This window comes from Acromyrmex echinatior, chromosome 17, assembly GCF_024713525.1.
Source record: "Acromyrmex echinatior isolate Ae372 chromosome 17, ASM2471352v2, whole genome shotgun sequence".
In the NCBI taxonomy this organism is placed as follows: domain Eukaryota; kingdom Metazoa; phylum Arthropoda; class Insecta; order Hymenoptera; family Formicidae; genus Acromyrmex; species Acromyrmex echinatior.
In genome coordinates, this window is record NC_141868.1 from 2,059,176 (window position 1) to 2,078,141 (window position 18,966).

Below are 18,966 nucleotides of genomic sequence, written 5' to 3' on the forward strand. Positions count from 1 at the left end.
TTTTGGAAAGTAAGGTCAACTTTAATCGAGCATTCACATTCACCTATTTTGTTTTCCTCTGTTATACTACTTTGATTACTATACTAGACTTACTTGTGGCCAAACAGCGAAATGACGAAGGGTACTTGTAGAATACGAATCATTAAAAGAATACGAATACGCAAGGCGAGGATGAGACTACCAATCTGTGGATCGAACTCGGGTCCACAGATAGGTAATCCGTGAACAAAACCATTAGACATCTCTCTTACAAGAGAAGATTCAGATATGGTCTTCACCAATTTCAATGAAATTTAGCAGAATCATAGAGCACATTCCTCTGAACATATTGTAATCATATCCTTGTTTTGGCGTGGATGATCAATCGTTTCCGAGATATTTCAACAAGTGCATTAAAAAAGTATCGAATATTACATTTCTTTTAACAAAAAAAACGGATACGGAATAAATGCAATTAGCCAAGTATTTCACAACGCAAGACAAATAAGACAGTCTATCTTATGTGTCTTCGTAGTAATCAAAGTAGTATAACAGAGGAAAACAAAATAAGTGAATGTGAATGCTCGATCAAAGTTGATCTTACTTTCTAAAAATACGATGTAACATTCAAACCGAAGAAAACACGTTTTTTTGGGCCGAACGATCTCTTGAGACTGCCATCCGCGCCTACACATGCAGAATTTATCCTGCATTTAAGCTACGCTCCATCTATGAGTAAAAATCTCAATTGTGTGTTGTTAAATCCTAGTCCTGTGCTAGAACTCTGTCAGAGTTCTTGGATCTAGAAATGTCTAGCCAATCAACATGTAATTTTTACGGATGTAGTTTTTACGGATGTAGTTTTTACGGATGTAGTTTTTACAATGTCCGGTGAATATGGCGGGTGGGGCAGAATTTCCCACTTTACTCCTTCCAAGTATTTCTTGACCGGTTTTGCAACGTGTGGCCTAGCGTTGTCATGTAACAGAATCAGCTTGTTGTGCCTATTGTCCCATTCCGGTCGTTTTTCTTTCAAAGCTTGGTTTAAACGTATCAGTTGTAGATAACGATCACCAATGATGGTTTCGGACGGTTTGAACAGCTCATAATATATAATATCTCTTTGATCCCATCAGATGCACAACATAATCTTCGAAGCATGGATATTTCGTTTTGGTGTTGATGGACCTGGTCCACCTGGCATCACCCATGCCTTCAAGGATTTAGGGTTATCGTAGTAGATCCATTTTTTATCGCCAGTTACGATACGATGTAGAAAACCCTTCCTTTGTTGTCATTGACGAAGCATCTCGCAGATGACCAAACGTCTTTCCATATCTCTCTCTTTCAATTTGTATGGCACCCAATTTCGTTCTTTTTGCACCATTCTCATTGCGTGTAGACGTTTTCCAACAGTGGATCTATCAACATTTAACTCTTTTGCCAACCTATCGAACGATAAACACGAATCTTCTTCGAGTAATGCTTGCAATTCTGGATCTTCAAATTTTTTCGGTGCACCTTCGCGTTCTTTGTCACGCACGTCAAAATCACCACTGTTGAATCGCCGAAACCATTCTTTACAACTAGTTTTCGATGGAGCATGCTCACTGTAAATATCTACGAGCAAACGATGCATTTCCGCAGCACTTTTCTTTAAAATAAAATAATGGAGTAAAACTTCCCGCAAATGTTGCTTTTTTGGAATAAATTCCGACATCTTCAACGCAAAAAAAGTTACTCTTTGTTACGCTTCGAACGAATGCCATCTATTGGGCTCAAAAGTTTGGACACACACCTTTCAAAAACATGCTTGCCGTTCTATCAAACACACGAGCAATGCTACTAACGACATCTTTTTGCAATGGGCGGAAACTTATTCCCATACTAATAAAATTTTCTAAAAGTAAAAGAATTAATTTTTTTACAAGGTAACAGAATTGTTTAGAATATAATATATCATTCTGCAAAAAATTAATTCCGACGAAATATAGTCGAAATATCCCTAAGTATAAGGCCTGTTCACACTTTGACGTAAAAGCAGAAAGCGGACAAACGGAAGCCAATCAGAACTCAGGTAAGTAATAAGCGGTACATTCCACTTTTCTGCTTCTATTACCAGCGCGAGTTCTGATTGGCTCCCGTTTTTCCGCTAAGGGCGCATTCACACCTTGACGGAAAAGTAGGAAGTGGAAAAGCAGCAGCCAATCAGAATTTGCACCGGTAGTCGACAATTTTGGCTTTTTGTACTACTTATTACCAACGCGAGTTCTGATTGGCCATTGCTTTTCCGCTTTCTGCTTTTCCGTCAAAGTGTGAACGCGCCTTAAGACATATTTTATTCGCGACTTTTTAGAAAAAAATCTTTAACGCAACGAGAATTATTCATTGCACAATCAGGACTATCATTCTGTCACGACATATTATTTCTCATCGTTTTCCTTTATGAACGACTTCGTGCACAACACACATCCGCGTGATTTAGCGTCGACGGAGATATTCCGTCTAGTATTTCCGTTAAATACCCCAGTCGACAAAGAACCTTCCGCAACTCCCTCGAACTCCTTTATCCGTCATTTTCTTCCTCGCCTCGCACCGTCTATCCCCCATTTTTCGTTTCCCCGGCGACGTCGAATAAGGGAAGCGTCTCCTTCTCCTCTTGCTCCTCCACGTTCTCCTCTTTCTCCTCCTCTTCTTTCTCCTCCTTCTCAGTAAAAATGATGCGCACGCTCGAACCTTCGTTGTACCACCCCCTTTTCTATTTTCCAACCCTCTGCTTTCCCCCTTCCCAAGCCTTATTCTCCCATGCTTCTTCCTCCACATTTCCTTTTATGTGTCGACACGACACTTTCTCGTCGCTCTTTCGCCGCCAAGCATATTTTTGGATGATACACATCCACTTCGTTGCAGCACTCACAGATTTTGTCCCTTTTCTCCCACTGTGCACTGTTGCGAAATTCCCACGCAAGGCGACAAAAAGCTCCATTCTCGATTCGATGATTGGAATTTAACGGACAAGCACGTCACGTTTCACTTTTTTTCTGACACCACAAAGATATCCGGAAGAATATACCTTATTTTTTTTACTAGTTGTGTGAATACTCTGACTAGCCACAGAAATTCTCAAAAAATAGCGAAGAATATATTTTAATATAATGAAATAAGAATAATGTAGATACTTGGAAGATTTTTTAAGGATATTGAATATACGAAAGTAATAATTTTTTAAATGCTAAATTAAAGCTTTTTCCAATCTATTGATTTATCGATTCTTGAGATTGCAAATCTTCCAAGGTTTGGATTTTTGATCCTGTAACTTCATAAAAGAATGTTGGATTTTTAAGTTTAAACAGCATTTAAAATTAACATTTATTTAATTGTTTTATGCTAAATAATTCCAAAATGAACATCAGAAGTCCAATCAAACACTCTTCTCTTCAAAATAAATACTTCGCAAGTGATGAAAATAATTCTAGCCTAAAAATGCAATAAAAACAACATCCGATTTTATTGCATCAATTAGTAAATGGCGATCCACACGTTATCTTCCAAGTCAGCAATTTATCACGTTTCACGACACCCAGAGGATGTTTAGGGATAGATCCTAAAGGGAGTAGTCGTAGTGCAAGAGAGGAAGAGAGAGTGGTTCTTTAAAGTGAGTGCCCTGAAACGCTTAGAGCTAATCTAGTTATTGCACCTCGCTGTAACGTTCCTGTTGTACAAGTTGCTCATCCGAATATTGTCCCCTTTCCCTTTCGTCTTCGAGACTCTTCTGGAGTGAATGGTTCAAGCCTTTCGAGAATAATAGCAATTTTGTTTAAGATACACAAATCAAAATAAAAAAATAGTATAAACGATCAGTGGCGCTAAATAAAAAATTGATTCTTTATTTTAAAGAAAGACTTAAGTATAACATAAGTTACTTTTCACAACATACTATTGAAATAAATAAATAACAAAGGCCATCATTGATAAAGATAATGATTTGAATGATTTTAACGACTATAAGAAATTATTGTAAATTATTAATCCTGATATTTTTATAACAGAATTTTGATACTCTTGTCACAACAATTGCAATAAGATTCTATCTCAGTTTTATCCCAATCCTCCCCTAAACTGCCTCTGATATTGCGCTGTAAAAACGCATGCATGCGATGCAAATATCTTCGAGAAAGAAATTCACAAAGAGGGTGGAACGAAAGAGAAGTAGAGAGTATATAAACACACGAGAGAGAACGGTGAGGTGAGAGGGAATGTGGAGAAGAAGAGACTCGGGAGAAGCTTTCATCGTAATGAAGTATTTCTACCACTTGCCGAAGCCTTCAAGAGGGGGCACTAGCTTCTTTCGAGCGCGTTAAAGAAACGACTTGTCAGTTTTGCAATCCTCTCCGAAACAGAAGAGATCTTACCTGTTCTACGGTGCTTGAGATTAATCCGGTTTAACTGTTTCGCTAACATCATCTCTTGAATCCGTGACATTGTTCATGATATTTATCTTGAATAGTAATTACGATCCTCGCTCGAAAAAACAAATCATAGCATTCCTTGAAATTAATTCCGTGCTACATTAAAACTGAAAAAAAAATAGAAAGGTTCACTCTTCGTATGCTAACGAAACTGAGTCTTAAAACTTAAATCTGACGATATTTAAAATTCAATTACGTTTATCCTGTATGACATATTTGGATCCTATTTTCTATCATCCATATTACATTAATCTTATAATTTAATTTATAGCGATATCTATTATGATGCTCAAGCATGAGATGTCGACGATCTCGCTTTTCAAAGACGCAAAGATCAAAGGAATTAACAGTTATATGCTATCATAATCGATCAAACTCGTTACCGCATAATTTTCAGCTGATGAAAACAGATCTGATCACATCTAAGCAAGGAAGTTTCATACTTTCAAGATTTATGAAAAGGAAAATCGCGAAAAACCTCGTCATTTCACTTATAGAATTGTATGAATATAATGACTTTCATTGCCATATATTATTATTATTATTTTATATATATATGTACGTAATATATATACGTAATATATACATAGCACAAAACATGTCGGCGTTCCCCTTCACACGGTCGTGTGCGCGTGATTAAAAATGATCGTCCCTGAGCGAGTTTAAAGCTCCCGCTCTCTTAAAAGCTTTCCATCACTACTACTTTGAACCACCCACTGGCTCTTTCTGTCACAAAGACGGAATTCTCTGCTCCATGCTCCACTTCGAGACTTATACTCGAAATCTGTTTCCTATGAGAATTCTGCGACAAACTTCACACGAAAAGGGTTGGAAAAGATTAAGGAGAAACAGGAGTGCAGTCGTGTAAAATTCTAGAGTTTCCTTTATATGTATACACTTAACATTTCAAGACATCGCTAATTATGAGCGATTAAAGGCAAGGAGTTTTGAGTTATTCCATGTTCATATTGTGCATTTCATTAATGACAAGTGTACTAATAACATCGGATATGTCCATCCATGATTTACATAAGTAATTAAAAAAAATTTTCTTTATTTGTAAAGTCCTATGTTAAATTGTATTTTGTTTCCTATTTTAAATTGTAAAATATTAACATCATTGCATTATTTTCATTACTTCAGAAAACTTGGAAACTTAATGGACATCATGTGGATGTATATTATACTTTGTAAAAATAAATTCGAAGAAAAAGAGATGCGCTGAATGATATGTAAATCATTTAGTCTCGATGCTACTATCGGTAATTGAATAGAAGATCGCGAAAAACTTGCTAAAATTACGAAATTAAATCGTCTTCATAGTCATATATAATATTATGTTATTAACTTCTTTATACTGTATATCTTGTCTGAAATTCTTTGATATTTTTCTTAACTCTGTGTCTATTCCTTATTCATCTTTCACTAAATTCCTTGATTTGCACCCTTAGTCTTTCATTTACATATTGTCAAAATGTTTTATGTCTTCTCTATCTTTTTCATCATATTCTCATTATCTTTCAAAAACTTCTCATTTCTTGTTATCTCTTGTTATTTCTCTATGCTGATATAGTATATATTCCTGTTCTTAACCAATAATTTAAACTTATTCAACGCATTCAATATTCATGTCTTCGTTTTTCTTATGGCGTTTGTAACACAGTCACATATTTTCATAGTATATATTCTGAATGGCTTAAAATTTTAGTTCTGCTTCGTCTATGTCGTTTATGTATTTTGTCTTCTCCGTTTTAATGTTTCTCTTTACCCGAAGTGCCTCGGGCACTCTAACATCGAACTTTTTCCCCCAACACCTCAAACATCTGTTATGACGACCATGTCATATTCATATTCTTTCCTCTACATCTTTTTTGCTGTCTTTTCCTACACAGATGTCAAATATTTTAATATTCCACCTTCTTCTAGCATCAAATCTTCATATTCTCTATTTTTTTTTCACATTGTGATTCCCCGTTTTATTTTCTTACTAAAAATTGTTCTGCATTTCACACAGGACATTATCCAATCGTTACACGTCGTTTAACAAATGTTTTGCTGATAAAATTGGCATATTTTTCATTTTGAAGATGTTTTCGTCGACATCAAATTCATATATTTAAAAAATATTATTTATAACGTCCACTCAATAAAACGTTCGAACATAGCACAACTTATTTTCGATTCACCATTTCGATTCATCATATAGATTCATCATGTTAAAGAAGATTAAAATCACGTGTTCTCTTCTTGTGTAAAAAAAGATATTATAAAAAATAATGCTTTAATATTTGATGGAATAAAAAGACGAATTACTTAAACTATCATTCACAAACTGTTTGACTATCTAATATTAGTTAAATTTTTACATTTCATTTCTAATTAATAATACTCAAAATATAAAGAAATCCTCTCCTGAGATTTATAGTGATGTAATACTTGATGATTTCATTTTATGGGTTCAAAATAAATTAATATTTTACTACACATATAATTATTATATATAATAAAATTATGAAAAAGTAAATTAAAATTATCACTACAAAAAGAAAATACAAACATTATGCTATACTCTCGTAAAGTGCCCATTAGGTCGGCTACCATGTTAAATAATACGTATGCCTTAGAGGTATCTTTTTAATTGGCACGAAACGACACTGGTAACAAGAATAACAGCGCCATTGTTTTGCGCCGTAAGAAAAGGCTATTAACATGGCACGCGAAGAGGGCTCGAAATAAGATTTCCTTTTAATTGTGTCGCTTTAACAACTTAATTATATCTCACGTTAACAAATGAATGTATTTAATGAAATCTAACATCATTATCGAATATATATAATCATTATCTCTTTTCAATTCTAGAATTGAAAAGAAATGAGAAACAAGTTGAACCTCGGTTAAGAGTTAACCATGAGTTGTACACTGAGAGAAAGAAATAACCATAATTTAACTATAATTTATAGTCATTTTTTGGGACAATCATAAATTTATAATTGTTTTGATCATATGAATTATAGTAATTTGAACACTGAATTATGATCATAAGGATCATAATATGTCTTCATTCAACTGATTGTAAGGTTATCTTACACATGAATTATATTTGCTATAAAATATTGTTGTTGTAACTATACATAAGGTTATTGTTTAACTAACATTATAGCAATAATAACTATAAAAATGATGCTACTAATCATAATTGTTTACCGTGCAATTATAGTCACAAATACAAAATACTGTTCTCTCAGTGTGAAACTGGGCCTTAGTAAAACACACGGTCTCGAGCTTGTGCAAATTGTAGACAAAAACAGTTGAATCTAACTTGTCAGAATAAAAAAGGGACATGCGTTCAGCTGAGTTATGACATCATAAACGAGAATTATCTAGGAGTTTTAGTGTAAATGGAAAGCAACTAAATTTATTCACCTGAGATTTTATACAAGAGTAATTTATTATATTTATACTGACGCAATTAATCCTGTTTATTATCAAATTCTCCTTACAAATTTTGTATTATTCAATTATAATTTAAAAGAAGGTATGTACAAATGAGAATAATATCACTCTCCGTGACATGCTTTTATCACGTCGGCAAGCCGACGAATCGCAAAGCATGGTCTTCTCTCATATTCGCTTTCACAACATGGCAGAGCCAATTACAGAATAATCAGAATTGGCCGATGTCTACTTAAAGAGAAGATCTCTAGATTTTCCTTTTGTTCTTTAGTGAGAAGGCGAGAAACAAATTTCGCTGAAATATGTAGGACAAGTTGAGTTCTCTGGCAATTTCCCATATTTTTAAGCCTTTCCTATATTCTTTATTATTCATCGTTTCTGTTCATTGATGGCCCTTTGTGTGTTACAATCATTCATTGTATAATATATTACTATTCATCGCCATTGAATCTGCTATTTTCAATTCAACAATTGTGATTACAGTAGTAGTCAGAGACTTACAAAACCACCAAATATTGATTTTCATGTACGGATTCGCCATTTTAAATTGCACATTTTTTACTTCAGATTTGAAATCAGTGATCAAAAAAGACTACATAACATGCTCCTATATCGGCTCACGTATCAAACTTATGTATCAAACTGGAGAAGATATCGCGCACTATAGGTGACATATGGACTGCTTTGGCGCTTTAAATTCAATAACTTCTGAACAAATGGTCGGAAATTAGTTTTTCAAAAAAGGATTTAAACTAGAAACATATACAGCTATAAATATAAATTGCCAGATATTTTTTACGATTTTTTTTTTCGAATTATTTGATTTTATATTTCAAAATTTGTCAATTTTTTTTTTACGATTTTTTCAGTTTTTTGTTTGCGGTTTCCATAAAACATTTATATAAGCATCGAAAAAATATTTCTAGTATTGTTGGAACATTTCTAAATTAAATACAGTGAAACAGGCTTTGATATCATTTTTGTTTAGCTGGAAAAAATTAATAAAAAAGTTATTTCCAAAAAAAACTGAGATTATTTTATGATTATTTAAAAAATGAAGGGTGACAGAAGAAAACAGACAACGTTTTCAGCTCATAAAAATCCTACAGAAACATCTTCCAAAACACAAGACCCTCCTCTAAATTTTGTCGGTCTGTGTTAAAAAGATTAACAGTAGAGTTTACAATCGATTTTATTAAATAATTATTTCAATATAAAAAAGAGAGGCTATCAGCGATTAATGAGTTTAAGGGATCAGATTAGCAAAATGCCACGCTATTATTTAATTTTGCATAATTCAAAATGTATACAGCCAAATAAGATATTAAATAGCAAATAACACACAAATATACATTCATGATAATATGCTTAAGTTTAAGAAGTAATATTAAGTGCTGAAATGTGTACTTTAAAAACATTTCAAAATGCTTGAGGTAAAAATGCATTATAAATGCTGCTTATTATGTATATTAGCTTATTAGAGTCATAGTATAACAGCAAACTACTGAACAAATATAATTCCATAAGTAATCACCAGAATTCACGGAGATATTAAGAGAGGAACCATTATACTTACACTGGTCATAATATCATCTTCTCCGCCTCTACGTTTCTCTATCACAGAATTAAATAAATATTCTTTTAATCATACATCATTCTAACGATGACATCATTCTAATGATGACAACTAATTAGTAGAATAAAACGTTATTTACTGCCTATAATAATGTTTTATTCGGCGGCGTATTTTTAATACATTGAACGTATTTTCTCACGTAATCCTGACAACGCAAGATCGATTTCGGTGCTCCAAGTCGACGAGCCCCCGCGCTAACAGGAAATGCAGGAAACGTTTTCCAATTTCCACGTTTCATCATCGGGGACAAGTCCGGGAAGGGTTGGAGGGAGAGACCGATCGATTGGCGGTGCAATAGCTGCATCGCCACCCCTTCATCTTCCGTTTTCAACACTTCAAATCGTAATTCTTTTTCCTCCAAAATCAATGCGAGATGTATTAACGCAAGACACATTAAGTTAAATCACTAAAATAAAGTCGAAACCATTTCTTCAGAGATCAGAAAAAAATATAATAAAATATTCCAAATATAATCGACGAGCCAATCGACATATTTTTTATCACATCCCTTTATCATCATGTCACAGAAACGAGGGTGACGTCACGGCCATGCCATCCTGCTCTCCTTCCTTTTCCTTCTTCGTCTCTATCTTTTCCTCGCCACCTCCATTCCCCCCGTCCATTAATTAACAGGCTTTGTACTTTTAAACGATGTTAAATAAACGGTATTGTTCACGGGGAAAGGACTGAAAAGCGGGCGCCATTGTGCTTTAAGCTCGCTCCTCGTCCTCGTCCTCGTCGTCGTCGTCGTCATCGTCGTCGTCGTCGTCGTCGTCGGCAGTAGAAAGAAGGAAAGAGAGGCTGAAGGAGTATTGCCCGCGAATGCCAACTTACTAATACCATCAGTGCTGAGAAGTCTTTGTTCTAAACAAATACGTCGAATACCTCGTCACCCCCGCCGATCATCCCACCGCCCCTCTCTTGTTCGACCGTGCCACCTGCCTTTCAGACGGGAAAACATGAATCGATTGGATAAGCCATAATATAAATAGAGAACAGGGCTACCCCCTTCGCGGGACCGGAAGTCGCTTCGGCTTTTTGATTCCATACACAAATCTACGCGACCTATGAATCATCAACTCTGCTAGGTTGCTATTTCTGAAATAATGGACATGTTTTTCTAGGAAATGACTATCTTTCTACATATATTTCAAAAGATTATGTTTACATTAAATTAAATAAAAATGTCATTTAATAATATCAAAAATATTACAGTAAAGTTTCGCATTTTACCCTATCAATACTGATGACATCATAATCAAGCAAGATAAAGAAACGCCAAATATCTAAGGAATTCCGGAGAAAATATACGTTTCAAGAAGTTTTATTTATTAAGAATAGCAGTTCGATCCCGGCACGGGCTGTGTTATCAGTTCGCTATTGTCTCGAAAGACACAACGTCGGATTCTCATCCAGCGTTTGCCGATACCTTTCTTCGGAGTTCATTGTGCGCTACCACGTATCCGTATTGTCCAACAGCCGACGTGCTCTGTTGTTGTTAGCAGGCAGTAACAACAACAGGAGGAGCAAGGGATTTGTGGGGTTCGCTGTGAATCCTCGGCACCCTGCGCTCTTATCAGTTTCTCTCTATTGCTTTTCTCCTCTCCTCTTTTATTTTTCTTTTTTTTTTGATCTTTTAGGTTCACAAAATGATTGTCTGAAAGTGATAGTAATTCGCTAATTTCTAAAAAGTTTAGGCTCTCTACTTATACAATCTTACTTAAATTATTCAAGTTATTTTAAAAATTTTATTTAAGTTTTATTTTTTTCTTTCCCTATTTTTCTATATCGAAAATTTTTATCTCGTCCGAATGAAACTTTGTATTCTATCGGCCGTTCAGAATATTACTTCGCTTTCTTTCCTTTCTTCCGGCAACTTTTTTATTCGTGTCCGGTAATCCTGACCAAAGCTATATGAAAGGAAAGATATTAAAGTCCTCATGCGAAACTTGGAGAGTACGAAAAAGTCGCTCTCTTGACAACTTCACGACCGGTTCATCCTGAACAAATCCCGAATTAAAACCTCGAATTGAGCCATTTCGTTTGACAATAATAACAACAAATTTTCTTCGTGGATTCCTATTTCCAAGATAATCAACATCGGCGCTTCTCGTGTTATTTACGTTTTCAAACTTTTTTTTAATAAGACTTGGATATTTCTTAAAAGGTCTTTCTAAGAAAAAAAATTATTCTAAGGGTGTAAATTTAATGAAACTCAAACCAGATATTCTGGATTCCGTATTCGATCTTGTTATAGCAATCCTTTTGCTACCAAATTTCTCAACAAAATCAGTCTCCAGTAAACAGCTGTGAGCTGTTCGTAGCATCGCGACGCCGACGTCTCACCGTGGCGGCCATTGTTGGCAGCGTCGCAGTGCAAATCCCGGGCGCATTGTACCGCCGTTGCATCAGCCTCGGCGTCGGGGTAGGTATCGCACCTCGCTACCAGCGGGTTCCGCTTCCAGAATGCCAGAACCGGGGCTTCGCGCTTTGTGCGCGCCTCGGCGGCCGACAACAAGTGGTAATTAATTCTGTGCAAAACAATCAGCCCGCTAGCTAGTGGAGGGAGACGCAGAGAATGGCGAAGGGGTTAAAAACGATTCGCGATTTATTCCTTCCATCCCTCCGTCCCTGAGGCCCGCCGGGAAATCCCAAAAGCGTTTGAACGCGAATCGCAATAGTATGTGAACGTGTGAAACGCAACGGGAAAAGCAATAATTAATCGTATAATGATAATTTTAAACTTACTACTGAATTTGTTTCTCGCAATTATATCATATATTATAATTAATAATAAATAGTAATTAATATATGCTCGAAAGTATCAATATTTGAGAATCAATTCTAGAAATTTAAATAAATATTCAAAAAGAGTTTAAGTTTATAGCGATGCATTAAATCCCGAAAAAATTAACACTTTGTATTATTTTATCAGTTGACGAAAAATAAAATTGCGTCTAATCATAAAAAAGAAAGTGAACGAGAAAATTTAGGTAATAAATTAATATAAATATATAAACTTAAGATAATGCATAATGATATAATGATGTGTAAAGATAATGTTACAATAATACAAATTTTGTTAATTTGGACTACCGATATTATTGTAACATTCTTTATACTATTGTATCATTAATCTTCATTACATTAAAATTTACTTGCATTAAGATGCTTAAATTTTCTCATTCGCTTCCTTTTTTTAAGGTGGAAGTGATTTTTCGTTAATTGATACGTTAATTGGTAATACACAGTACCAACTTTCTCAATATTCTTAATATGCATACCATAAATGATCTCTCTTTTCTTAAATATTTATCATTTAAATTGCTAGAATCACAGAAGTTCAGAACAACAGAAGTTCTCAAATATTGACTTCTAAACATGTTAATTATTGTTTACTATTAATTACAATATACTGAATGCAGTTCAGCATATTGTATACTGCACTTAACTTAACCTAACCTAACCAGAAAAAAATTAGTAAAATGAAACAAATTATCCAATTAATTAATTATTTAATATAAGAAGTCTGTTTTTGCTGCTCTCTGAACTGGTGCAATAAGCTGAAGTGAAATAAACGTATATTTGTTTCACTTCAACTTATTGCACTGTGTGTACCAGTTCAGAAAGTGAAGTAATAAAAAACAGACCTAAGAATTCAGAATTACGTTTGCAGAGTGATTGTTTCATCTACATATGTAAATAAATATGTGACCGCAAAAAATGTAAGTATCTCATGATACTTTTTACTGAAAAATTTAATTAAAAGTATAAAAATATTAGGTGTTGGAATTAATTCGTAGCGTTTTTAATGAAAGAATGTTATTTATTTCACATGAGCATTAAAAAATACATTAATGAAAGTACTTCCCATCACTTGTAAAACGCTACGAATTAATTCCAACACCTAATATTATATTTAAATTATCCAGTAGAAGTGAACAATTTAATAATAAAATATGATAATTTATATAAAAACAATCTAAATGATGTCTTAATGATCTTTAATATATATGTATATATATATTTTTTTCATAAATGTTTAATTTTAAACATGCGTGCTGTCTAGCAATTAAGAAGATACAACTTGGCAACTGAGAAACTCAGTTCACTTCGGACTATACACGGAAAAAATGCTTTGGTTGCAACAACCGAAAATATATGACAGTTATTATAACCAAAAAATATATATGGGCACTTTTGATTATGGCAATCATAATCACTTTTTCCATGTATGCATCAATAATTTAGTAAAAAAATCATGTCTCTCTCTTTGACTTTGTACAAGCAATTTCGCAAATGTTGGTTGACATGGCTTCTATACTGCATTTTTTTTTTAATATTAGAAGTTCCATCATATAAATAGATATCATAGCAAGGGAATGCCTCCGAAACGAAGATCTAACTATCTACTTAATCTTAAATAGATATAAACATGGTGTGAAAAGAAAGGTGATCTATTGCGTATAATAGCGAAGATTCAGTGACCAATCATTGCAGAAATTGAGCTCATTTAATTAATTGAGCGCTTTGATCTATCATGTCAGAGGTCCTGGATTTGATCTTGGAACAAAAATATTTGCGCTCATGTCTTCTCTCGGAGAAGGCTAATAACCTCTCGAGAGTGTCTTTGATAGAGTCCTCCCCCCTGAAAGAAATACCTCCTGCCCATAGAAATCGAAAAATCCGTCATTCGGAGCCGAGAAAATTGTAGGTCTCATATGTGGCAATTATCGAATAATCAACGTACCACAAGCATATAAAAAAGGTACAGACCAGAGATAAAAAGAAGAAAAAGAAGAAGAAAAAGAAGAAGAAGAAGAAGAAAAATCTTTGATTTCTTTTTATCACATAAAATTAAAAAGTAACATAAATTTCAAATATTACAACAATCTATTAATTATTATGAACATTGCCCATCTACATATGGAATTGTTATGCGTCTTTCCTGATCGTGATATACATACACATAAATCATAACACAAAAATTATTACAGGTGCAGAATGGAAGCTCCTTACGGAGGATGAGAAACGCCCGTTCATCGATCAAGCGAAGAGGTTACGTGCACAACACATGAAGGAACATCCTGATTATAAGTACAGACCGCGAAGGAAACCCAAAACTTTGCGAAAAGAAGGCTATCCTTATAGTATTCCGTACCCAAGTGTTCCCATGGACGCTCTTCGAGCAGGTAATTATTTTTAATATTAATCTTATTATATAAAATGTCCAGTAATGATTGCATGATTTGCTAGTAGATAGATTAAATCTTGTTTTAACAATCAAATAACAATCTCTTCTATTACTTTCCGAGATATTATAATTAAAGTTTAACCATGTCTAACCTACGTTGGGAGTTAGCGATTCGTTCTCGTTGAGACGAAACGAGACTTAAATCTCATATCGATTAGTTTCGACAAAGACAATCTCGTCTCGGTCTCAGTCTCGAGTAGAGACTCTCGATAATCGTAATAAGTGTTTTTTCAATTTCTTCTATAGTCTATGCGATTAAACTTTATATATATAATTATTCACTATTTCATTAATTAAACTTTCAAATTTTTTATATTAATTTTTTATATTAATTTGTGTACTAGTAATTTATATTTTTTTTAAATATCTAAAGGATATTTTAAAAGATATTTTTTTAATGATTTTATTTCAAGTGGTTCTCATTATTACAGATAAATACATTATTGAGATCATTTATCATTAAATAATCAATACAAAATTTAATAATTATATACACGCAATATTTTTCTTAATTTGCTTCTTTTTATATCAAATTAATAAAAATTTCTTTTAATAACAACAATTATAATATTTTACATATTGGAAGTTATATATATATATTAGGTGTTGGAATTAATTCGTAGCGTTTTACAAGTGATGGGAAGTACTTTCATTAATGTATTTTTTAATGCTCATGTGAAATAAATAACATTCTTTCATTAAAAACGCTACGAATTAATTCCAACACCTAATATATCTTCATATTCCAAAATTCGAGAGTCCCGACGAGAGTATCAGTATCATCGATAAAACAAATTTGCTCAAGAGAATGAACTTTCTATAAATATACCAGGTTGATCAAAAAGTTTCCGGAAGAGACCACCAGGTGATGCTCTGAGTCAGTTGATTTGAGTTCTTTTTTTTTGGCTAGGTTGCCACATCTATCATTGACATTTCCATCAAATTTTATCGCCATAGCTTGACATTTGTAAAAATTACGCCGTCTTGAGTACATCTACCTCTGCGCGTGTTTTCGATTTTTTACAGTTTTAAAAATGGAGTTGAATTTGCAACAACGAGTTTGCAACAATGAATACCATCCAACAGCCATCGAATTCACCCGATATGGCTCCCTGCGATTTTTTTCTGTTCGATCGAGTCAAAAAACCTGCGGGAAACGCGTTTTAATAGCCGAAAGGAGGTAATGGAAAAATCGAAGACGGCTCTGATGGCTATACCAATAATAGAGTTCCAGAAATGTTTCGAGAGCTGGATCAAGCGCTGGCATAAGTGCGTTGCAGTCGCTGGAGAGTACTTTGAAGGGGACAATATCACTTTTGATGAATAAACTTGTATTTTGAATTTTCTGAATGAATTCCGGAAACTTTTTGATCAAGCTATTAAGGTCAAGATCATCAAACTATAAGTTTTTTTTTCTAAAGAATTACGTACACATTTTATCTTACGAGATTGCTCTTACTCAAATCTAGATTGTGTCATCACCCTTTTTATTATTTTAAACAAAACTATTTTTTATAACATTGATATAAGAAAAATACATTAAATTTCTTTCAATAACATCAATTAAGTCTCAGTATTGCTATAAGAAAAAAAACTTATAATTATTGAAGAAACTTTATTAAAAATGTCGAAATGTGACATATTATCTCTTAAAATTAACACTTTTTTTTTGTTTGAACTAATTACTAAAAACCTCGTTTTCAATGACTTTTATCTTTAACTTTCTTATCAAAATTGATTTAACGATTTGCTTTGAGTATCATATTGCCATACTGAAAATATAACATGAAATAGAGCACGAGCTTTTTTTTAACATTTTCTTACAGAAAAAGAGTTTATAATGAGAAAATGATTTAATTTAACATCTTATTTCAATTGACAATATATTTTTTATGCAAAAATTAGCTTTTATTTTTGTCTTTTTTTCAATACCTATATGTATCTTCTTGAAGTTGATAGAAGTCACTTCGTTGCATCACAGTGCAGCGAAGTGGCATATGAAAGTGTTGTTGCAAATATTGTACTTCCCACAGTTGTGTAAACACTCGTGGTGAACATTTGCGACTATACTGACGTCATGTCTGGTTAGTTTATTGTAACAATTGGGCGGACATAATGGAAACGAGCTCGCGTGTAAAAGCGATGGAAGAACACAGAAAACACACGGTTACCAATTTGTTTAATTAATACAGGATGAAGGCGCGAACGCATTATGCACGGTGAACGCGGCGATTTGTAATTTAATAATTGCAATCTTTCTGTGACACCGTGACAAAGAACCGCATACGAACGGGTTACGCCTGCATTACGTGATAATACGCGCATGTTTTTCATGTAAACAATCTCGCCATCCACTTATTTATTTGTAGTCCGAAAGTGTATGGATAATTGCATTGTTAAAAGTAACGAGTGTTTATACAAGATATTTTATAAATATTGCCACGTTTGAATTAGTCGTCCAATTTGTAGTTAGACCATACGCTACATTGTAATTGTTTAAGGCAGCTCACTGTGTGTGGCGTTAAAATATTAATTAATTGTTTAAATCAGACTGTTATAGTCGTCGTTGATTTGCATCTCTTACAAATTATATCACTGGTATTATCACGTTTTCATTATTACGTATAATTAAATTATATCCCGAATAAAATAAATAAACAGATTTCGCGGGAACAGATAAATCATTAGTCTGACATATATTCTGTGAGTTTTTAGACAATTCAAGTCACACAAGTGACCAAATTGTCATCAAACAATGCATCGAACAGCATATCGATAATTTACTCTTACAATCAACCGTCTTACAATCAACTCCGTTGATTCATGGTGCAGCTGAAGATGCAACTTTTAGCGATCAATAATTAATTAATAACTTGCAATTAATATTTTATTAATTTAAACTCCAGTATTTATATTAGCTCGATAATCTGCTTCCAAAGATCATAAAAAAATCCTTTTATTGATTTTATGTATAATTATATTGGTCTTTATTTATTTCTTTAAATATAATTCAAATTATTTTCATGAATATTTTGATTTCATTGCGCTAAAAATCATTCCATGAGTACTTTCAACTTAATTGCTGTTGTTTCTATGTAATATATTACAAAACAAAGTGTTTCAAAAAAATTTATATTTATATTCAGAAACGTATTTCTTAATAAACTCAGGTTGTTGTCTCTTCTATAATTCTATAATTCTTACTATAATTGTGTTCATGTATATAAAGTATGTATTAAATTAAAAGTACAGACGTTTCAACCCTTGATATTGGATGCTCTTCAATGCATGAATATAATTATTTACATTACATGCGCAATAATAAATAAAAATTACAAAATACAATAAATAAGATTAGTTAATTCAGATACTTAATACTAATCAATACATGAGTATATGATCGCTAAACTTCATGAAAATGTAAAGTTTAATTTAAAAGAATAATTTAATATTAAAGATAAAGATTATACAACGGAAAAGAATGAAATTATTTTATTCATTGCCATAGGACAATTATTTCGTAATACTCATACTCCGTGTTTCAGAAAGAGAGAGAGATTTAATTTGTTCAGTAATAACCATACAACTCTCGTTATTGCAAGTTATCGCAAGATCTCAATTATAATTGAAATATTTACATATATGTATTATATATTCATGTATGAACTACAAAGAGTCAATACTGGCTTCCAAAATGGCATTCTTCTCTTATTTATGTTAAAACATTTTCATTAGTTCACGATTTTCAAATAGTTAGATATTTAAATTGTTTATCTCATTTTAAACTATTTTTCCTACGTAAGTTTTATTTCAAAATCATAAAGGTTCAGTACATATTGACAAAAATTATTACTGAAAAAATAGAAAATCAGATAAGTCAAGCAATTCAAGTAAATGATAAAATTCATCAATAAATACACTTCTGTACAAACCTAGGGAAACATCCTATTATATATACGATGAAAGCAATATCTATTGTGCAAAGTAATGGAATACTTTTATTACCACGGTTTCCTTACCGCTATTGTACATCCAGCGTGGAAACGATGGCGTTCGAATATTCATGCCACATTATATTACGCACCAGTATCCACATAGCGTAATTTATCGTCGTTATGTAATTCGTGCCCGCGTAGGCGAGTTTACGGATATCCTTCGCGAGCGCCTTTCCGTTT

At 33.2% G+C, this 18,966-nt stretch overlaps 1 protein-coding gene across 1 annotated transcript in view; it reads left to right on the forward strand.

Annotated features, from left to right (window-relative positions):
* The window catches only part of LOC105152063 (uncharacterized), a 43,915-nt gene that overhangs the window by 9,784 nt on the left and 15,165 nt on the right, over positions 1–18,966 (forward strand). The window contains exon 3 of the mRNA XM_087414922.1: positions 14,535–14,729. Coding sequence (XP_087271048.1) covers positions 14,535–14,729 — 195 coding nt within the window. The remainder of the gene's footprint in view (positions 1–14,534; positions 14,730–18,966) is intronic.